General features: G+C 51.1%; 2 protein-coding genes across 6 annotated transcripts; both read left to right on the forward strand.

The window, feature by feature from the left end:
• The first annotated feature begins 95 nt into the window (after positions 1–95).
• Positions 96–16,072, forward strand: USP5 (ubiquitin specific peptidase 5). 5 transcript variants are annotated; one of them, XM_086478604.1, is made up of 20 exons: positions 96–203; positions 1,654–1,779; positions 2,657–2,723; positions 5,838–5,971; positions 6,285–6,430; positions 6,726–6,910; positions 7,482–7,576; positions 8,688–8,881; positions 9,040–9,111; positions 10,420–10,501; positions 10,676–10,801; positions 11,228–11,381; positions 11,794–11,968; positions 13,339–13,427; positions 13,636–13,827; positions 14,377–14,520; positions 14,679–14,824; positions 14,911–15,064; positions 15,711–15,795; positions 15,960–16,072. In XM_086478604.1, the coding sequence occupies exons 1-20, from the start codon at positions 96–98 to the stop codon at positions 16,051–16,053; spliced, it is 2,568 nt and encodes an 855-aa protein (XP_086334730.1). In that variant the 3' UTR covers positions 16,054–16,072. The 5 variants fall into 5 exon arrangements, with proteins under 5 accessions (XP_086334730.1, XP_086334735.1, XP_086334744.1 ...); XM_086478609.1 differs by having other exon boundaries at positions 13,636–13,758; XM_086478618.1 differs by lacking the exon at positions 9,040–9,111.
• Positions 16,073–16,941: 869 nt separating this feature from the next.
• Positions 16,942–19,809, forward strand: TPI1 (triosephosphate isomerase 1). The gene is made up of 7 exons (XM_086478731.1): positions 16,942–17,082; positions 17,978–18,101; positions 18,187–18,271; positions 18,403–18,535; positions 18,662–18,747; positions 18,908–18,995; positions 19,248–19,809. Exons 1-7 carry the CDS (start codon positions 16,971–16,973, stop codon positions 19,364–19,366), a joined length of 747 nt encoding a protein of 248 aa, XP_086334857.1. The 5' UTR covers positions 16,942–16,970; the 3' UTR covers positions 19,367–19,809.
• Positions 19,810–21,486: the final 1,677 nt, after the last annotated feature.

The following is a 21,486-nucleotide window of genomic DNA, read 5'->3' on the forward strand; positions in this document are numbered from 1 at the left end:
CCGTGCGGCGTGGGATTGGCCAGAGCCCGCCTGACCACGCTGGGCTCTGATTGGTTAGGGTGCGGCTGTGGGCGGTGCTGCAGTAAGCCGCTGTCATGGCGGAGCTGAGTGAGGCGCTGCTCTCGGTGTTGCCGTCCATCCGGGTGCCCAAGGCCGGTGACCGGGTCCACAAGGACGAGTGCGCCTTTTCCTTTGACACGCCGGTAAGCGCGCCCCGCGGCCGGCCCGCCCGCCTCGCCGGGCTGCCCCCCGCCCCGGCCCGCTCCCAGCCCACCGGCCCGTCGGGGTGCTGCCCGCGCGGGGCGCGATGGGACTTGTGGTTCCCCGGCGGCCGGAGCGGCCCGTGGCCCGGCGGAGCGCGGGGCCCTCTCGGGACTACAGCGCCCGGCGTGCCCCGCGGCGCGCCCCTCCCGGCGGCGGCGCGCTGGGGGCTGTAGTTCTGGGGCCGGAGCGGGCATGGGCAGGTCGCTTGTCCCGTTCGGCGGCGGCCTGGGCCAACCCCGCGCTCCGGGAGAGCGGGTGCCTCCCGGTATCCGCCTCTGCTGCGGGGGGCTTGCCGGGACTTGTAGTCCTGTGGGGGGGCGGGGGTCCCGCCCTGACCGGATCTGAGCTGCCCCTCCGGCCTCACCGCGTGGCGTGGCCCGGCAGGCGTGGGGCGAGTCGGTGCTGTGTCATTAAGATGGCAGTGGTCCCTTCTCCAGCCGTCTCCACCCCGCCGGCATCCCTGCTCCTCCCTGCCTACCTCTGCCTGGCCTGGGCGGTCCTGGGGAGGCCCAGGTGGCGGGAGGGCAAGGTCCTCCCCTTGGCCTCCGCGGCGCCCGTCCGGGCTGTGCCCCAGCCCACCAGAAGAAAATGGGCTGCGTCTGGAAGATACGGGTCCTTCGAGGAAGCAGCACACGGCAGCCTGGCCGTCTCTCGCTCCCCGAGCCTCACGGTGATGCCCGTCCATGTGCTCCCTGCTCTGACTCTGTCCCAGCTGCTTAACGTTGGGAAACAGCTGAGAGTCCCTTGGCAGTTTCCCTCTTTTCAAGCCTCTGCATTTGGGTCCCTCGCCTCGTCGATTTAGAAAGCGTGTCCTCACTGAATGAGTGTGGCGTTTTGCGGATGCTTGTGGAATGGGGAGGGCTCATTCTGTATCCGTTTCAGAGCTACGCACCGGCTTTTGAATGCAGCAGCAAAAATAAAGAGTGGTTTGTTAACCTTGCTCACACTGTAGTTTGGCAGCGTTCCCTACAGCACTGGAGATTACGCTTTCAGGCAGGGTGGCATGGTTTTGTTGGTAACGGTTGTACTGTGCTCTGAACAGTGTGAACTGTGCGTGCTGAGGACCTTTTGTGAGATAAGCTTCTGAGGAATCGCTCAGGCTTTCCCGATGCAATAGAGTCCTGCCATACGGGAACAGGCAAACAGGGTTTTAAAGACATCATCTTGACAGGAGTACCTGTTCCTCTGGGACAGCCAGGCTGGGGCTTGCCATCTTATTTCCAACTAGCTACTAAGTGGCTGGCAGCCACTGGAATGAATGGAATGAGCGGTAGCCATGATGTAATGAATAGTGAATAGTGTTCTTGGAGGTAAGTCTGTGCCTATCCTAGCCATTGGAGTGGCATTTTTTATCACCTCCCATCAGTTTTTATCTCTCCTTCTTTCCAGGAGTCAGATGGTGGCTTGTATATTTGCATGAACACGTTCCTGGGCTTTGGGAAGCAATATGTGGAAAAGCACTACCAGAAAACAGGCCAGCGGGTCTACCTGCACCTCAAAAGAACACGTAAACCGGTAAAAAATAAAAATACATACAGTCAAATTTGTTCTGAAATTGAATCTCTGTATTCAATCAGATACAGTATCTTGGGCTGCATCAAAAGATGTGTGGCCAGCAGGTCGAGGGAGGTGGTTCTTCCCCCTCTGCTCTGCCCTCGTGAGACCCCACCTAGACATGCTGCATCCAGCTCTGGAGACCCCAACACAAGAAAGACATGGAGCTCTTGGAGCGAGTCCAGAGGAGGGCTACCAAGGTGGTCAGAGGGTTGGAGCACCTCCCGTGTGAGGACAGGCTGAGAGAGTTGGGGTTGTTCAGCGTGGAGAAGAGAAGGCTCTGGGGAGACCTTATAGCGGCCTTCCAGTACCTGAAGGGGGCCTGCGAGAAGGCTGGGGAGGGACTTTTTACAAGGGCCTGCAGTGATGGGACAAGGGGTGATGGTTGGAAACTGGGAGAGGGCAGGTTTAGACTAGATATTAGGAAGAACTTCTTTACTGTGTGGGTGGGTGACACTGGAACAGGTTGTCCAGAGAAGCTGTGGCTGCCCCTTCCCTGACAGTGTTCAAGGCCAGGTTGGATGGAGCCTTGAGCAACCTGGTCTAGTGGGAGGTGTCCCTGCCATGGCAGGAGGGTTGGAACTAGATGATCTTTGAGGTCCCATCCAACCCAAACCATTCTATGGTTCTCTGCTCGAATATAACTAATGATCTTCTTGGTGAATTGAGGTACACCAGTTCTTCAGCTCTTCTTCTGTTGAATTGTTGTATGGATTGCCCACGCTATTTCTGACTGGCCTCTTTCTGTTTTCAGAGTAGCTTAATTTCAATCCTTAAGGCTTGCCACAGCTTCCCTGTCCCCCTAACTCTATTTCCCTATTTCTTCTCAATGAAATAGAAGGAAGAAGACACCAACTCCAGTGCTGGGGACCCCCCAAGGAAGAAACCAACTCGCTTGGCTATTGGTAAGAAAGCACTTGCGTACCATATTGTCCTTGTTTTGAACCCGTCCTCTGGAGCTGCCTGGCTTTGTGGCACGTCTCTTTTGCCTTTCTTCTGGTCTAGTTGATGCTAGTATCCCTGACCAAATTCAAACTTGATGTCTTCTTAAGTGGGCAGTTTCTGCAAAACAGTTGTCGAGGTGGTAGTTTTGTTCTGTGTCCAAAGTCGCATCGTGTTTTCTATAGATAAATATGATTTGCATCCTCTCTCAACTCCATCTGCCTGGCTCAGCTTGGTGTGGGTATAACCAGTGTGAGGCTGTTGCTTTATATCGATGCATCCAGTGTGGGGCTGAAGTAAGTTTCAGAAAATGTGTAAGTCTGGGAAAAGTAGAAGTTTTTTGATAGAAAAACTATTTTTTAAACTTCTCAGATATTGAACTAGTGTTATCTATATAGATGGGGAAGAAGTTACTGGTAAATGCTCTATCAATATTTTGGGGTCGATAATTCTTTGAAATACCAGGCTGATACTGGAGGAAATCCATGTGAACGTTAAAATATAGAAAAACAAGCCCTTTTTTTGGAAGAACAGGGCTGGTGTTCCATTACTGTCTTGCACAGACTGAAAAGGCTGTCATGATGATCAATGAAGATGCTGCTTATTTGGAGCAGTCTCGGCTAGTAATTTCTGAACCATTATGGAGATCCATAAAGCAGATAGGAACACTTTTTGCAGTAACAGGTTCTTGGCTTGCTGGAAGCTGACCACTATGATGACCACTAGAGGAAAATCCAGAACCTGGACCATGCACGTCTTGCTTTTTGGTCACTTCTTCCTTGGCTGTGCCATTGTGTAGCCAACGCCTGGTGACTCCACTGCTGCCACAGCGCAAACACCAATATTAAGCCTTCCTCAGCTGCTCCCTGGGTTTATGGTGAGGTGAATGAAGTCCCAAAGGTCACTTCTAGCAAAATTGAGACCACAACCTACATTTCTTCAAATAGCCATTGCTTTTATGTATATGATTGTGCTGGTTTTGGAGAGATGAGGCCCAGTCTGCATTATGAGTTATTTCTGCATCCTCAATTCTACAAAGGTCTTGAGATAAGTGTTGTCACTGGGTCAGCAAATAGCTGCCTGTGATAACAGCTTAGTGGCGTGAATGGAGCGGGAGAGAATAAAAGAAAGTATTAGCCTTTTGGGGCAACAATCTTAAATCTAGGAGAGATTTTGGGTTTTCCTCTTTTTTTTTTTAACTAAACTGGTGGTTAAGCAAGTCCTGACATGGGAGATTTTTTAAAGTACTAGAAAGATTTAGGAGCAAAATGTCATTGGCTGCAAAATGTAGCCCTTGATCTCTCTGTACCTCAGCTTCCCCCTCCATGGGACAAAAACCCCTGTATGCTTACCTCCCACGCCCACGTGTTGGTTGGATGAATTTTGGATTTGTGGTGCTTAGATACAGCCATGGAGAGGGAGGCAGTGTACCTCGTGGCAAGCTGTTGGCTGTATGTGGGGGGAAAGGGCTAGGAAACAGTCTGCTGGCTGAAGACCCTCTTCCTCATCTGGAGCCTCAGAAGGTTCACATAAGCACCTGAGGGGACCTTACCTGTCTGTTTAAGTTTGTTTAGAGTTCAGGAATTGTGTAATACCCTGAGGGATTGTGAATTGCTTTACTCTATGAAGTGGTGACAGGAGAGCTCTCTGGGATGTGGCGAAGAGGCACAGAAGAGGATTATCTGGATATGTTGTTGCCTGATGCTGGTGACTGTTTTCACGTATTTCTAAAATAGGCTTGCAGCATCTGCATTCACACATGCCACTTTGTGCATAGTCTGAAAAATGTAGGTATTTGAGAGGAGAGTTGCAGGAGATATTGTGGGAACTTTTTTTTTTGTCAATGTTTTAACTAAATGCAGTAATGGGTATCAGAACTGTGTCACACAAGATTCTTGAGGCTGAGGCACTAAACAGCAAAAACTTGTATTCCCTTCAGAGGTCTGTTGTAGCCACAGATCTTCAGAGATCTGTACCTCAGCTTCCCCCTCCATGAGACAAAAACCCCTATATGCTTACCTCCCATGCCTGCATGTTGGTTGGATGACTCTTGGAGTTTGTGGTGCTTAGATACAACCATGGAGAGGGAGGCAGTGTACCTCGTGGCAAGCTGTTGGTTGTATGTGGGGGGGGGAAAAGGGCTTCAGAGATCTGTTGCAGAGATCTGTTCCAGTCACAGCATGCCATTTTTAAAGAAATAAAGGAAATTCAGTTAAAAAAAACACATAGAGGGTTAAGTCTGCTAGTAAGCAATATGTCTTCTGCCTGTTTTCTTCTGGGCTGTAAGGTGTGAACGCTTGAAGAACAGGAGAGGCCAGGGTTTATTCCTGAGTACCTACATAAATCAGAAACTGTTCCCTCCACTGCAAGTGTTACTTTTTGGTGACCGTCTGTCATGACTCTTGACAACTGACAAATAACCTCTTATGTACGGAACTCCCATTTCTGTTGCAACCTCTGGAAAGCTTGGCTTAGGTGGGCTTGAGAAACTTCTAGCACTGCACCTTTCCTAAGACTTTTCCTGTAATTCTGGATGTTCTGGTTCCAGAGGAACTCCTGGTTGTCCTTGCTTAAGTTCAGGACTCTGAACTGTCCTTCCTGAAAAAGGCAAGAAGCGGAGTCAAGCTCCTTAAAGATGCTGGTAGACTAGACCTTCGCATTGGGTTAGAATATGATCTCTGCATGCACATCTCCATTCTTCATCTTGGATATACAGTGAAGGATGAACAGCAGTGCTTTATCATGGCTCTGTTCTGGCCAGTGTCTCTCTAGAGCAGGTCTTTTTTCTGGTTGTAGTCAGGGTTTGGAGATGCTTCTAAGCAAAGTGAAAAGTAAGCTGTGAAAAGTGAGTAAAGAGCTGTGAAAAGGAAACCTATTGTTGCTAGGCTTACGTTTGCTCCTGTGAAGTCCACACCTCCGGCAGAAACTTTGGGATCCAGAAACAAAAGAAAAATTATGGATAGTTGCTCTACAGCTTTTCTTTAGCCATGGTGCCTTATTTTGTGTAAGCTATGGGCAAAGAAGCTTTACAAGATATTTTGTGTTACCTGTTATATCAATGGTTTTTCTTCCTGTAGGTGTAGAAGGTGGATTTGACATCACAGAGGAAAAGTTTGAATATGACGAAGATGTAAAAATAGTAATTTTCCCAGAGCAATTGGATATTCCTCGTGATGGGCTGGAGGGAATACCAGACAAGGTCAGAGACAGGGTATGTTTGCATGGAGAGCTGTGTTTTCTATTGGTAGGGAGGAACTGCACCATTACAGAGAAGGAACCACTGTCCGGTAAAAGGGATCCTACAGAGCTACTGTGAAGTTTCAGCTCGCAGTAAGCAGGATTGTTCTGTGCTTGTACAGTGCGTAATATTACGGAGTCCTAGCTTGTGACTGAGGCTCCTGAATGCTGCCCTGGCACAACTGACCTGCTGATCTGAGCCTAAATGTGGAGTGTTGTGGCACTGGAAGCTTCTCTCCTTGTGCCATTCATTTTTTTTTTTTTTTTTCCTGCTGTCCTAATTCCAGATTGCCAGTGCAGTCGAGGCCATCCTGACAGCAGATTCAGCGTCACGGAAGCAGGAGGTACAGGCATGGGATGGGGAGGTTCGACGTGTTTCCAAACACGCTTTTTCCCTGCACCAACTTCAGAATGATGTCCGCATCCCACCGTGGTGAGCATAAACTAGCTGTATCGCTCTGTATCCCAGACCCACCCTCATCACCTTCTTCTCCTGTCCTGGACTGCAGCAGCAGATGAGACTTCTTTTGTGAGTCTCTGAGTGTGCCTTATCATAGTAGATTCGGGGGAAATGGCAAACTAAGATATTTCAGGATGCTCAGTGTTCTGAAGTAAAAGAGGAATGAGATTGCTTGTGCTATGATCAGTGGGCAGTAATGGAGAGAGCTTGGGAGGTAGAAATGTAAGATTTTCACCCTCATCTCTTTTTCTCTGTTCCTTGTCAATAGTGGCTGGAAATGCAGCAAGTGTGACATGAGGGAGAACCTGTGGCTGAACATGACTGATGGAGCCATCCTCTGCGGTCGGCGCTATTTTGATGGCAGTGGTGGCAACAATCACGCAGTGGAGCATTACCGGGAAACTGGCTACCCACTGGCTGTGAAACTGGGAACAATTACTCCTGATGGGGCAGGTGAGAAGTGGGGTCCTGTCCTCACAGCTTCTAGGCACCAGGCACCACTCAGGCTGACTGTGGTCTCTGACAAGGGAAATCAGGGAGGATTTCCAGGCTGTTGTTGCCCATCTTATGACCAGTGTCATCCTATTGTGAACTTTCTCACTCTGACCTGCTTCTTGTGGCTGTCAAAGAACCAGCTGATAAAACCTTACCTTCCTCCTCCCCTTTCTTGTAATTTGCAGGGGTTTAGAATAGTTATCCAGGTTGCTGTTTTGTTTTCTGTGGTGGGAGGTTTATCAAATGATTTTGTGTCCGAAGCCTGAGCAGAGCATATATGGCACAGTAACGCACTTTCCTCACTCTAGACGTACATGTACCTCTGTACCTTGATCAATGACAAAGTTGTTAGTTTTGTCGCATCTCTTGGAGGAACCTCAATATTCTGCCTGTTGGGCTGCTCTCCTGAGAAAGGAGAGAAACAGCAACTGCTCAGTTTGTCAAAACTCCCAGTTCTGAGCACTCTGTTAGTGAATGTTAGATCACAGGCTATGATAAGTCTCTTCTTTTCCTCTGTGTTCCTGCGTAGACGTCTACTCCTATGATGAGGATGATATGGTGTTGGATCCCAACCTGGCAGAACACCTTGCTCACTTTGGGATTGACATGCTCAAGATGCAGAAGGTGAGGGGAGGTTCTTCCGTAGGCCCACGGGGGGAGAGAAGGAATTATGATGCTTCTTAGCTGGATTCCAGCTTTCCGTGGCTATGCAGAACCATTGCTCATCAAGAAACACTGTTTTTTATCAGGCAGAGAGCTGCCTTGTCTGCCTTTCTTCTTCCATTGCCTTTTTTGCCTTTCTTCCTGTCTTCGTTTAGTCAGTTGTTCTATCACCCAGTGACCTCCCAGAGAAGGGGAATTGGGCAAAGGAAACGAGACCCATGGGCTGAAATGGAAACAGATTTAATAGAATAAGAAAAGTAATACTAATATAAAGTACACAAAGTTATACTCAGCACGTGTAGTGGTTGTGAGCCGCATACTCCCAGCAGTGGATGCTAGATGTCAAGCACTGCGAGCACCACAGCTCCGGCACAAGCGCGACAGTCACAACAGTCGTGAGTGGGCCTCAGGAGCAGAATGATGGGCAAGCCACTATTAAGGAAAAGGGACCATCCCCAGCAAACTTTCCAATTTATAGTGAGCATGACATTTATAGTATGGAATACTTCTGTTGGCCAGCTTGGATCACTGCCCTGACTCTCGCTTTCCTAGCTTTAGCACCTGGCTAACTCAAAACTGCTAAAGACCTTGATCACTATGGAGACCCACATACCGTGGCTGGCCACAAATGACAACAAGGTGTCTTATCAACTTTGTTTTCACTGAACTGTATTCTGCAGTCTTCTCGAAAATGCAGCTCTCCTGAGTAGAAAATTGATTCTATGATTCTATACCAGCGAAACCAGGACACTTCCCTGCCCCTCAGGTTTACTTGGGGCTCTGTGTCAGTACTGCAGGCAGGGAGGTGCCCAGGCTCCAAGATTCAGTGTTAGTGTGTGATTTCCATGCCCCTTTAGAGGGGATGGTTCAGAGTTCTCCTATGTTTCTTATCATTCCTGCTTCTGTCTCAGGTATTCAGACATTTGAAAACAATTCTTATATTTTCCTTCTCTTCTCATTTAATAAAACAGAATGGATTTGACCGCTTATGTTTCTCTACAGCATTGCCCTTTTCACACCTCTGATGTTCCCTTGAGTCTTTGAGGGTTTTTCTTGTTCTTTCCCTCCGCAGACAGACAAGACGATGACAGAGCTGGAAATAGACATGAACCAGCGCATTGGGGAGTGGGAGCTCATCCAGGAGTCTGGCGTGCAGCTCAAGCCCCTGTATGGGCCTGGGTACACTGGTATCCGTAACTTGGGCAACAGTTGCTACCTCAATTCTGTGATGCAGGTGCTGTTCAGCATCCCAGACTTCCAGAGAAAGTAAGTGAGCTTAATCACTCCAATAGACTGGGATCCCCTGGGATCGGTACAAAGGTCTCCTAGAGCTGGGAGCTTCTGTTAACAGTAAACTGGCTCAGAACTGCATTTTTACTAGATGAACCTCTATGTCCCTTAGATTGCTCTGTTTTGCTTTGCAGGTATGTGGACAAGCTGGAGAAGATATTTCAAAGTGCACCTTCGGACCCCACACAGGACTTCAGCACACAAGTGTACGTAGAGTTTTGGTGAGAGAAGGAAGGCTGAGGCTGCCTGGGTGCGTCCCCTCTGCGCTGCTACAGTGTGCTTTGCTGCAGGTTTCTCCCTCAAGCCTCGCCTCTCTGTTTCCATGTCCATCACCAGAGACACTGATCCTCAGTGATCAATAAGGACCTAAGCCAAGAAAGTTCAGCTGAATACCCTAGAGGGAGAGGACAGGGTGCACCTCAGTGTTCCTGAGAGGCTCTTAAATGTATGATGTGGGGAACGCAGTACCATCTGTTACCACGGGGGGATTTCTGGTAGGCATATTCTATCTGTGTAACAGCGAAAAGGTGCTTGCTCTCTGCAACAGAGGGAGATGGCTAAGAGCAAAGAAATACTTAGATTTAGGCAATTTTATTCTCAGTGGATAATTTAAAGAGGCTTCCTGCAAGGGGTTTTGTGCAAGCAGTAGCAGGAGAATACACAGAAGAAGGAACAAAGGATTTGGGAGAGTGTTGCATTTTAAATACATTAATTCACCGCTCTAAATACATTAATCTGCTCTAAAACAGCAAAGCAGTATGTGGAGGTTTGGGGTGGAGGAGTGGAAGGTGGCATTTGTGGAAGTGAGTTCAGCAGTAAGGGAGGATTCTAAATTTGGACAGCCTGGGGTGAGGTGTTCACTGAGGAGGGGATTAAGTTGAGACAGCCAGAAAGATTTTTCCCTGGGCAAAAGGAGGAGTTGGTAGGGTTTGGTTTCAGACAAATGGCAACTGTGATGGGGAAGGACTGGAGTGAAATGGCATAGTAGGAGAGGGAGCAAATTACTGAATGTTACTGTTGTCCATGACTGCCTCATGCAGTCATTCTTGATCTTTCCCCTGGAAAAAGTGATCAGTTGCTCACAGCAATGGTATTTCTGGCTCAGACAGTTTCACTCTGCCCCGTTGTCTCTTGCACAGTCAGTTAGATACAATGCTACTTTACCATGTCAGGCTGCAGCTTAGTTTGGCTGTTAGGCAGCTGTTGTATGGCTCAGTACCAGCTGCCTTTCTGCAGGGAAAAGGAAGCTGTTCCTTTATGTGCTACCCAATATGCAAGCAATGGTTGAGATTGGTGCCCAGAAGTCCTAGTAACTTTCAAGTTGATGATGTCTCATGGGACTAGAGAGCAGACTAAGATAAGATGATCTTGGCTGGTGCAGCAGAGAAAGCTGATCTCTGTGAGATTCGCAGTCCCATGGCAGTATTAAAGCTGGATGGGTTGATGTGGCTTCTGGAGCATGTGGGATTGGAGAAATGATTTTGATGCTAACAGTGACTTCTTCATCATTCCAGAGCCAAACTGGGCCATGGACTGCTTTCTGGGGAGTATTCAAAGCCAGCTTCTGCAGATGGGGAACAGCAGCCTGATCAGAAGGTGAGGTGTGGATACAACATCCTCATGATGTGTGTGTTACATGGGAAAGGAGGGAGAACCCTTTCTGAAGACATGTCCCGTGGCTCGTTCCATGGCTAAGAGTAGAGTGCTACATGCCAGGACACATGCTTGGCCAATTGTGACCACCTTCCTCTTCCACCTTGTTATTTGCAGGGTATGCAAAATGGCATTGCTCCACGTATGTTTAAGTCCCTCATTGGAAAGGGACACCCAGAATTTTCCACTAACCGGCAGCAGGATGCACAGGAATTCTTTCTGCACTTCATTAACATGGTGGAGGTAATGGTTGAGTCTATCTGTCAAATCATGGAAAAGCCCAGTTTTGTTTTCTCCCCACAAGCAGGGGGTGAGGAGTGGAGGTGAGAAGCTGGCGATCAGAGCAGAGAGAGGGAGAGAACACAAGGAAATGGGCCAGCTAGCACCTGCGGGAGCAGAGAAGGAGAGATGTTTGGCCATGTTTTTGGAGCTGATTCCTTGGAGGATTCTCTTTTGGGAATGGCACAGCTGAAGATATAAATTGTCTTCTTTAGGAGCGGGAATGGCATGGGTTCCTGCGGTAGAGAAGTTGTCTCTAGTTTACTCTTTGCTGTCTTTTCCAGTGTACAGAAAGTGAATACTCTTTAGCCATATGCTGTGTGGAACTGGTGCTACTGCAGATAGTTATTTCTGCTGTTCTTCTTATGCTTCTAATCTCTCCGTCTTCAGAGGAACTGCCGCAGCTCGGAGAACCCCAATGAGGTCTTCCGTTTTCTGGTGGAGGAAAAGCTGAAGTGCCTGGCCACAGAAAAGGTGAAATATACCCAGCGTGTGGACTATATTATGCAGCTGCCTGTGCCCATGGATGCTGCACTCAACAAAGGTCAGTAATGTTCCAAGGCCAGAACAGCAGCAAACATTATGTTTGGATATTGTACTTTTATTACAGAACTCCTTAAATGAGAAAGGGACTTCCTCAAGGACTGGCTTTGCCACTTTTGAAGCCAGATCGATCGTTCACCTGCTTTTGTGGGGTTGGGCTGTTTTCCTCAGAGGTGGTGTGACACGGTGGTGACCTTCTAGAACCTTTCCCTCCGACAACACAAGTTGGGCTGTGATTCAACAGCAAAACAGGACTGCAGTAGCAGAACGGTGCTCTGGAAGACATTCTCTACTTTGTGCTCTGTTCTTGATGGCGTGTGTCTATAGCCCTATTCTGCCTTTGAGGGTGGCTTACACCAGTTGCTTTGTAGATACCTAGAGGTGGTCCTTGACTCTTCTGCTTTACTCTCTAGATGAACTACTGGAATATGAGGAGAAGAAGCGGCAGGCAGAGGAAGAGAAGCAGCCCCTGCCTGAGCTGGTGCGAGCCAAGGTGCCTTTCAGCTCCTGCTTAGAGGCCTATGGAGCTCCAGAGCAGGTGGATGATTTCTGGAGCACAGCCTTGCAGGCCAAGTCTGTGGCTCTCAAGTGAGTGTGTGTGAGTTACCAGCTAGGCTATGACAAACTGACAATAGCTGCATCTTTTGGGACTTCTTTTAATTGCTTGGGGAAGAAGCATTACCAAAGCTTTGTGGTCCTCCACACCCTGGGCCCATGGAACATTGAAGCAGAGGGGGAGCCGGTCTGCCAGCACTGAAGTGATTGCCCCCAGGGGATTACAGTGGGCAGAACAGCAGTGCTAGTGAAGTCCTCACCATCAGATTTCAATAGCTATGGGGCAATGAAAATACAGTGATATTCCAGAAAACTATCAGCTTTTATTCTAAATTTAAAATTTACCTTTAAAATCGGTACTGATAGTATGGCAACACTGGTCTTGCATGGTCTCTAGAATTTCTTTAAAGGAAGTTTTTAGCTATTAAAGTTTGAGTAAAACACTGAGTGTAACAGATGAGTGAGTTATTGTAAAGAATGCTAACTTAAATGCTAATAGGAAGGTTTAAAAATCAGGTTTAATTTGTCTCACTGTCTGCAGCACATGCAGCAGTGCAAAGGTGCAGTGAGATTACAAACTTAAGGAGCTTCCTGCTGTGATGCTACTGACTGTTCCTCTGCAATGAAAACTGTAGTCCTCAAAGAATTGGAAGTGTTTTTCTAACAAATATTCTGTTACTAAGCACAGCTACTGTAAACGAACAGTCAGTAATGCGATCACGTTGGAAAGTACCATTTTTGTTTGCTTTTAAGTAGTGAGTTGTGTTCAAACACTTTGTAAGAACAGCATTGAATGTATACTGTTGCTTAAATTAATTTTGTGGCGTGTTACAATTATCCTCCAATAATAAGTATCTGTCTCTCTTATTACTGTTTCTCCCTTCACAAACAGTCCCCTATGTTTCATAGATTCCAGACACCCTCTCTCTGAAATTGTCTAACTAAATAAAGTTCAATCAAATTCAGTTAGCTTAAAATTCACTGCTTCTTCTTTGTATCCGTAGTGCTCTTGTGCTTGAAAGCTTGTCAGTTCCTGCAGCTGTATCTGTCGATCTAATAAAAGATGTTATTTCCTCTACATTCCGCAAGGGTTAGACTTTTAATTAAATATTAAATCTGAGGAGGCTTGTAAAATACAGGATTGGAATGTAGAGAACATGTACTATTTTTCCTCGTCCCCCAAGATTTTGTACATGTTGCATTTCATCTCATCTTGTCAGAGCATCTGCTTTAGAAATGGTTCTGTGTTTGAGGAGCTTTACGCTTAGCATAGGAGAGCTGCGCAGATACATGTATCCCCCCCTTAAGACGCGCCTCTACCCTACTCACTGATTGCTTGAATCAGCTAGGCACCCTCAATCATTGCTGCCAAAGTATTTAAAAGTATTATTTATCTCTTTCAGAACGACACGGTTCGCCTCTTTCCCGGATTATCTGGTGATCCAGATCAAGAAATTCACTTTTGGTCTGGACTGGGTGCCCAAAAAGCTCGGTAAGAAGGATGAGAAGTGTACAGCATATAAGTATTGGGAGTCGTACATGGGCATTGTGGTCATTACTGCAAAGAGGAAAGTAACTACCCCAAAAGGAGATGCAGACTGTAGTGTATTGCATCCCCAGGGACTTACCCTTCTAGATCTCCCAGCTGAGTCCTTTGTTTCTGCCCCTATCGGGAGGCTAAGCAAGACTGTATCTTGCAGATGTCTCCATTGAAATGCCAGAGGAGCTGGATATCTCTGCACTGCAGGGAACAGGGCTGCAAGATGGAGAAGAAGAAATGCCAGACATCGCACCCCCACTGGTGACACCAGACGAGCCCAAAGGTAGCCTGGGGTTCTATGGCAACGAGGACGACGACTCCTTCTGCTCCCCTCACTTCTCCTCTCCGACATGTTAGTGATTCTCCTCCTCTTTTCCTGATGCCTGACTCATTTCCTTGCTCTCCTTGCCTTGTCTCCCATGCTAGTGGTTTCCACCTGCTCAGACTTTCCCTGTCCCTCTGTCAGCAAATGCCGACTGCCTCCCTTGCATGCCTGTTATGCAAGGGTGTTATGCAAGGGAGTTTGTTGATTCCTGTTCTGTGGAAGGTGGGGAGGTGGCATGTCTAGTGTCCTTAGAGGGGGCAGAACTGGGGTTTATACAAGATTTAACTGGCAGAGTTATTTTATTTTCACAAAATGCAGTGAGAGATAGGGTTTGGAGGGTAGGGAAGAGACGGCACTCCTGAGTTCGTGAGTTGAATCCTTTTGTTCCCCGGGGTGTCTGTGCGTGAGACTGCACTTCTGAATAAGAAAGGTAGCAAAGGATGAGAAGAGCAGAGAGACAGAACTTGAGCGAAACAAAGCCGGAAAATGTTGGCTTGGGGGGCTGTGTGACACTGCACAAAACGGAGCAGGCAGGGCTGGGTGGAGTGGGTGGCTCTAATCTCTGTCTTCCCACAGCACCCATGTTGGATGAGTCAGTGATTATCCAGCTAGTGGAGATGGGCTTTCCCATGGATGCCTGCCGCAAAGCTGTGTATTACACAGGGAACAGTGGGGTTGAGGCTGCCATGAACTGGGTCATGTCACATATGGATGATCCAGGTACGAGACCACATGGCCATGGTGAAACTTATTGCATTTGGGCCACTGTACTTCCTGTCCCACTACTGCAGTGGAAAACTGAAGTAGTTGGGACCTCAGACTGTGTCCCTTTCGGAGAGATCTGACTCCTCTGAGCTATGTTCTGTTTCCTGCTGCAGACTTTGCTAACCCATTAGTTCTCCCTGGATCCAGTGGACCAGGGTCAACTATTGCCTGCCCAGACCCTCCTTCAGAAGACAGTGTGGCCACCATTGTCTCCATGGGTTTCTCCCGGGACCAGGCTATGAAAGCACTTAGAGCCACGGTGAGACGCATGGGTGACGTCAGAGTGAAAGGAAGTTCTCAGGAACAGGCATTCCCAAGTTCATGGTCTTCTCATCTTCCTTCCAGAACAACAGTCTGGAGCGTGCTGTGGATTGGATCTTTAGTCACATTGATGACCTTGATGCAGAAGCTGCTATGGATATCTCAGAGGGGCGCTCGGCAGCTGAGTCCATCTCTGAATCTGTCCCCGTGGGTCCTAAAGTGCGCGATGGGCCTGGGAGTGAGTTCCAAGCAGTAGGAATGCGGATTTTGGGGTGCAAACTCAACATGGCTTTATCCTCCCTAATCCATGCAGTACCACAGGTTTTAGCAGCAGCAGCTGCCACAAAGCTGGTCTGGTTGTTGAGGCAGAAGCAGGGAGGAAAAGGAGAGGGATGGCAAAGTAGGTTCTAGACCCATCAGGCTGGGGATTACCTGGAATTCAGTAAGACAGAGAGGCAGAGGAATCGTCATAAAGAAAAAGACGGGAAGGGCTGTGCTGCTTTTTCCCAGTCACCCGGGAGCTTTTTCTGTTCTTCAGGCTTCCATTGAAAGACCCGGTTCTAGTCTCTGTGCAGAATTGGTGCCAACACTGCTAGGCTGCTGGTTGCCACAGGGAGGGGGAATCTGTCATTACCCACCTGGCACCCATGGGCCAAATAAACAGTTGGAAAAGAGAAGGCTAAGTGGCGGTTACCATCTCCTGTTTCCCTGCACATTTGGCCTTCAGACCAAATCCTCACAGTCACACTTGACGGAGACCCACTTCTAAATGATTACCTAGCAGAGATTCCTTCAGGGATCCTTTTCTAGAGAGCGCCTTGCACAGGCTGTTTTGGGGTAAGATGCCTTTCTTTCTCTGATCACTCCTCTCTTCCGTTCTTAAGAATATCAGCTGTTTGCCTTCATCAGCCACATGGGCACTTCGACTATGTGCGGACACTACGTTTGTCACATCAAGAAAGAGGGCAGGTAAGAGGGATTTTCACAGTGTAAGGGGACTCTGAGGTACAGCTTTAAATCCCTGTTTCTTCAGAGGTCTTGGGGAGGGGTTGGGGATGAGAGCAGGCAAGGGTAATCAAGTCATGTCTTAGCCACAGAATGGCATCCCTGAGTTCCCCTTCTGCCTGTTGCAGGTGGGTGATCTACAACGACCAGAAAGTCTGTGCTTCTGAGAAGCCCCCCAAGGACCTGGGCTACATCTACTTCTATCAGCGGATTCCCAGCTAGAACATCCTCTTTTCTGTGTGTGGTGGGGGGAGAAGGGTGGGCTGAAGGCATTGGGGGGAAAGGGGTGGGGGCAGTGAGGATGAGAGCAGGGTCCTTCTCTCCCCTGCTCCTCTTTCCCTACTTGTCCCTTTATGGCCTCTCTGTGGAGACACACAGGGAGACAAGAGTTCCCTGTCTAATAGACTAGGGGCTGGAGCCCCCATGGACATGAGTGAAGGGGGTGCGGGGGGAGGTGGGGTGGGAATATCTGTTTCTATAGGAAATGTCCTCACTGTCCCCATCCCCGTGTGACACACAGCCCTAGTGCTTTGCTGCTTGGTGGGATGATGCCCCCTCCTTGCTGTCTGGAAGGGAAGGAGGGGGCTTGTGTGTATGTGTGGCTTGCGTATGGGGGGTTCTGCCTGCCTGCCCTGCCCGGGAGGGTGCGGGGCGGGCAGCAAGGTGGGCCACGAGCAGCGCCCCCCAACCCCCTGCCCCCTCCCCCCCCCTTGTGTGCCCATTACATGCCAAAATACACGAGGGACAAAATAAAGGTCGAAATACCCCGCTGGTTTCTGCCTGCCCTCTGCATTGCTGGGAGCCCTCCGGAAGCTGAAGAACGAGCCGGCGCAGGGTGCGACGGGGTGGCGGAGGCGCCCTCTCCGCCCCGGGTTCTCCGTGCTCTCGGCTGCGCAGCCCCACCCCCCCCGCCCGGTCTCCCCGGGCGCACCGACGAGCGGCGAGGCAGAGCGTGCTCGGGGCGCCGGCAGCCGCCGCCGCCGGGCCCGGCCGGGACGCGCGGAGGGAGGGAGGGGGCGGGACGGGGGCGGGGCCATCGGAGGGGGCGGGGCCCCGGGCAATAAAAGCGGGCGCCGGGGGCCGTGAGCCGCCGCTGACCTTTGTGTTTCCTCCGGTACCGGCCCCTACCCGCTCCCGCTATGGCGCCCAGGAAGTTCTTCGTGGGGGGCAACTGGAAGATGAACGGCGACAAGAAGAGCTTGGGCGAGCTCATCCACACGCTGAACAGCGCCAAGCTCTCCGCCGATACCGGTGAGGGCGCGGCCGCACGTAGCGCACGTCCCGCGCGGCGCCGCACGTCCCGCGCGGCGCCTCACGGCCCGGCGAGGCCGGGGCCCGGGCCCGGGCGGGGGGAGCGGCAAATGTCAGAGGGCGGCGGGGGCCTAAATATAACTCGGCGGAGGGGCTAAATATACCCGCGAAACTGGATCCGGGGCCGCGGGCCCGGCGGACACGTGCGGCCACCCCCGGGTCGCCTCCGGCTGCACCCCGGGCGGCGGGGCCCCGGGAGGAGGAGGCCTCCCCCCGCAGGCCCCGGCGGGAGCGTGTGGCCCAGGGCCGCCGCTGCCGAAGATACCCCCCCACCCCGCCCAGGCCAGCCGTCTTCCTGGGCCCCGCGCTTCCCCCTCGGCCTTGACCCCAGCCCGCGGGCTCCTGGTCCCGTGCCGGGACCGGGGGGCTGCAGAGCTCCGTGTTTCAGCCGAGCTGCGCTGCCAGGGCAGGCTGCGAGACTGTGCCCCTACCTCGCCACCGTACCCGGCTACAACCGCGGGCGTAACCCGGTGCTGCGTTCTCCCCCCGGTTCAGCCAGGCCCAGGCGGCAAGGCAGGATTCTCGTGCGGTTTCTCAACTGCGCCCTTTCCGAAGGACCCTTGTGAACCGGCCGAGGGGCCAGGCCATCGGCCTGCTATCACCTGTCACTCAGGAGGAAAGGGCTTCCTCCCTGCTGTTGAGTCATCAGATAGCAGGGATATTCCTGCTGCAGAGGGTCCCCCAAATGTCAGCGAGGGCTGGCAGGCTGAGCCTTCCCAGGAGCGGGGGAGGGGATAGAGGGATGACCTCTTGGGCCTGGGATTTGGTGTCAGTGGCTAGGTACAGTTTCTGCTTTTTACCTGTCTCAAGGGTAACCACCTTCTTTGCCTTCCAGAGGTAGTTTGTGGAGCTCCCTCCATCTACCTTGACTTTGCCCGTCAGAAGCTTGATGCAAAGATTGGAGTTGCAGCACAGAACTGTTACAAGGTACCAAAGGGTGCTTTCACAGGAGAGATCAGGTGAGCCCACAGAGAAGAGTAGAGCCAGGGTGCCTCTGGGACCTGAAATTCCTCCAGAGGTGTGAGTCATCTCCTTTCTCCTCAGCCCAGCAATGATCAAAGATACTGGAGCTGCATGGGTGATCCTGGGCCACTCGGAGCGAAGGCATGTTTTTGGGGAGTCAGATGAGGTGAGTGACCCTGGGATGGAGAGATGGCCCAGCTCAGATGTGCCTGCAAGAGCTGGAGGGGTGAGCAGTTAAAACATGACTACAGGAGTAGGTCTGACTTATCAGTTGCCTTGTTTCTTTTCCATTCCCAGTTGATTGGCCAGAAGGTGGCTCATGCTCTGGCTGAGGGCCTTGGAGTCATTGCTTGCATTGGAGAGAAGCTGGATGAGAGAGAAGCTGGCATAACGGAGAAAGTGGTTTTTGAACAGACCAAGGCCATTGCTGGTAAGGGAAGAAAACAAGTGCTTTTCTTCAGCTTTGGACATGGTCTGCGTGTTCCAGAAAGCTTTCCAACTCTACCTTTCCCAGTATGGCGTACTGTGCTTACTTATACCTTCTTCTCCTCCCCAGATAATGTGAAGGACTGGAGTAAAGTGGTTCTTGCCTATGAGCCGGTTTGGGCTATAGGAACTGGTAAAACTGCAACGCCCCAACAGGTATGAGCAGGGGAAAAGCATCTGACTAAATGGCCCTTCCCACTCAAAAGATCTTGAAGATTCTCTCTAAAGACTAAGGATTCTCTCAAAGAGATTCTCTTTCCTCTTTGGAAGGCAATTGTATGCAGAATGGCTCAGCTTGCTTTATGTTCCATTGCAGGCTCAGGAAGTTCATGAGAAGCTGAGGGGGTGGCTGAAAAGCCATGTGTCTGATGCTGTTGCTCAGTCAACTAGGATCATCTATGGAGGTAAATGAGTCCGAAGCCCCTTTGCAGCGCAGGAAACACTCAAGTTTCTCTGCTTGTGGCTGCAGTTGTATGGCATGCTCTGCTGGTGAGGAAATTCAAGATTGGCAGAGCATGAAGAACCACCTATTGGCTTGTTTGGGTAAATGGGAGGTAGTCTGCATAGTAAGAGGTGGCTTGCAGGTCTTACCTTTGCTCTGGCCCCATTTTCTGGAGCTGGCCACGTCTGACCTTAAAATACTACTCCCTCCTTAGGTTCAGTCACTGGCAGCAACTGTAAGGAGCTGGCCTCTCAGCATGATGTGGATGGCTTCCTTGTTGGTGGAGCTTCTCTCAAGCCAGAGTTTGTGGATATTATCAATGCCAAACACTGAAGCAGCCTGTGAGGAGCAGTCCCTTGTGGTTCAGAGCAAGAAACGGAAACAAGAAGGGACCTTTCGTTGCACGTTGTCACAGTACAGAGGCCTCCTCTGAGGCTTTCCCCCTCCACAGTCATTGTTCTAGCTGTGCTGCTAACCCCCACCACTGTGTTGGAGTCCTGTTAGTGGGAGCCTGTCTCAGCAGAGTCTTGGCATCCTCCTCTCTGAGTTGGCAAAATCCTCAGTTGCCTGTTGACCTGTAAGAGCCCACAGTCAACCTGGCCAGTGCCTCCCCTTTTCTCTGCAGCACTACAGGGAGAGGGAGCCATTGGTGCTGGGGGAAGGAAAAAGGAACTACAGTCCTACAGCATCCTTCAGCTCCATCAACAAGAAGCCTGTCAGCTTAGACCCTTGTGAGATGTCTTAACTCACCTGTGTCCTGTACTGAACAATAAATTAAAAAAAGAAAAAGCAAAGGTGTGTCCCGGGTCTTATTCAGAAGCAGCTGGGGACAAACAGTGTACAGAATTTACTATTCTGGCAGTAGCTGGTTGCAGAGAGGGTAATGTGGGTTTTGTGGTCTTTGAGGGCCCAGCATTGCACCAGTAGGCATTGCACAGGTTCAACCTTCATCTTGGTGTCCTAGGTTTCACCTGTGGTATGCCCCGAGCATCTTGCTTCTCCTTTGGGCCCGTGGTGACTTGTGTGCATCTTTTCCATGTGTGTCTCTATTCTGGTAGCTGCTGCAGCACCCGGCTGTCCCGCTGGTGAGATGATCTTTCCAGGCAGGCTTGGTGTTGTGCTCATCCCTGGTTTTTTGCCTGTGAGTACTGGTAATTGGCTTTGCTCATTAAATGTAGAGCAGAGAAGCTCCCTCTTTAGGCAGGGAAGGTTTTTAGGCCATGTGCTGAGGCCGCGCTTGCTGCCTGCTTTCAGCTGTGTGCTGATGGGTGAGAAAGCATGTGATTTCCCAGCTGCTGCACCAGCAGGGAGATTTTTAGGTAGTACTGAGGGTAATGAAAAAGGAAGTGCCTCCCAAGGAGGAGCTTAGCTGAGAGGCAGTGTGTCCTTGGGAGGAGCCTAGGGGCAGTGCTGGTAGGGAGCAGGCATGCGAAGGGGCGCTCTGTCTGTTAAGGCACATCTGAGAGCTCCTCTTCCATTTCGCGTCTCTGGTCTGCAGTTGTGGCATGTTCCTCCCCTGATGCTCCAGCTGTCAGTGTATTGCCCTGCCAGTATCACCCGAAGGGTAAAAGGCAGGAGGGGAGGGACCAAGGAGGAGGAAACCTTAGGAAAGCCGCTAGTGCTGCGGATCCTCCTTCTCTGCCAACGTGCTGCTGGACGGCTTCCTCCCTCCCAGCCCGAAGGGACGGGGCGAGGTGAGCCCCCAGCCCTTCAGCGGACACCTCCTCCTCAGCTGGGAGCAGAAGTCCGGCCCTCGCCCTGCCCCTCCCTCGGCCAGAGCCTTGCGGGGAGGAGCCGCCGCTGGGCCCCGGGGCCGCTGCTGGCGCGGCGGGCGGTGCTGGCGCGCCCCCGGGCGGCCGCGTAGCCTCCGGTGGCGGCGGGCGGGCGGGTAGCGCCGGGCTGGGGCAGACCGCGGTAAAATGGCGCTGAAGCCGGCCGTGGGTCGCGGCGGGGTAACCGCTGTTCGGAAGCAGAGGGTGGTGGTCCCCAGGCGCCGGGGGGCGGCTGCTGGGAGCCTGTCGCGATGGGGGACAGCCCGTCGAACAGGGAAGGGTGCGAGGTGGCCGGGGAAGGAAGAGCCCGGCTGCAGCACGGAGATGGCAGCTGCTGGCTCTCGGTGCGTGCGGAGTGATGCGGGGAGGGGGAGGCTTCAAAGGGGGAAAAAAAAAAAAAAATAAAAAATCAATCCTGAAAACTCTGTGTTTTCCGCAATCGGTGTTTTTGAGAGGCTGCGGGGGCGCCGCCATAGTGTGGTGCCTCAGGGTGACCAGAGCCGCGGTGACTCGGCAGGGACAAGGGCTGTGCCCGGGGGCTGCCGGGGGCGGGTAGGCGGGATGGCTCACGGGGACCAGCCGCGGGCTGCAGCTCCGCTGCCCGTTCTCGCTCCTGCCCAGCCCTGCCCACAGAGCTCGGCAAGAGCCCAGGAGAGTGACCTACATAGAGAGAAACAGATG

This window comes from Leptosomus discolor, chromosome 1, assembly GCF_034619465.1.
Source record: "Leptosomus discolor isolate bLepDis1 chromosome 1, bLepDis1.hap2, whole genome shotgun sequence".
In the NCBI taxonomy this organism is placed as follows: domain Eukaryota; kingdom Metazoa; phylum Chordata; class Aves; order Leptosomiformes; family Leptosomidae; genus Leptosomus; species Leptosomus discolor.

What these genes read in the sequence shown, in the direction of transcription:
- USP5 (XM_086478604.1), top strand. Translation starts at nt 96, where the DNA reads ATGGCGGAGCTGAGTGAGGCGCTGCTCTCGGTGTTGCCGTCCATCCGG. An exon ending in GATGTCCGCATCCCACCGTG is followed by an intron (nt 6,431 to 6,725) that starts GTGAGCATAAAC and finishes CCTTGTCAATAG; the next exon opens with TGGCTGGAAATGCAGCAAGT. An exon ending in ATCCCAGACTTCCAGAGAAA is followed by an intron (nt 8,882 to 9,039) that starts GTAAGTGAGCTT and finishes TTTGCTTTGCAG; the next exon opens with GTATGTGGACAAGCTGGAGA.
- TPI1 (XM_086478731.1), top strand. Translation starts at nt 16,971, where the DNA reads ATGGCGCCCAGGAAGTTCTTCGTGGGGGGCAACTGGAAGATGAACGGC. An exon ending in ACAGACCAAGGCCATTGCTG is followed by an intron (nt 18,536 to 18,661) that starts GTAAGGGAAGAA and finishes TCTCCTCCCCAG; the next exon opens with ATAATGTGAAGGACTGGAGT. An exon ending in AACTAGGATCATCTATGGAG is followed by an intron (nt 18,996 to 19,247) that starts GTAAATGAGTCC and finishes CTCCCTCCTTAG; the next exon opens with GTTCAGTCACTGGCAGCAAC.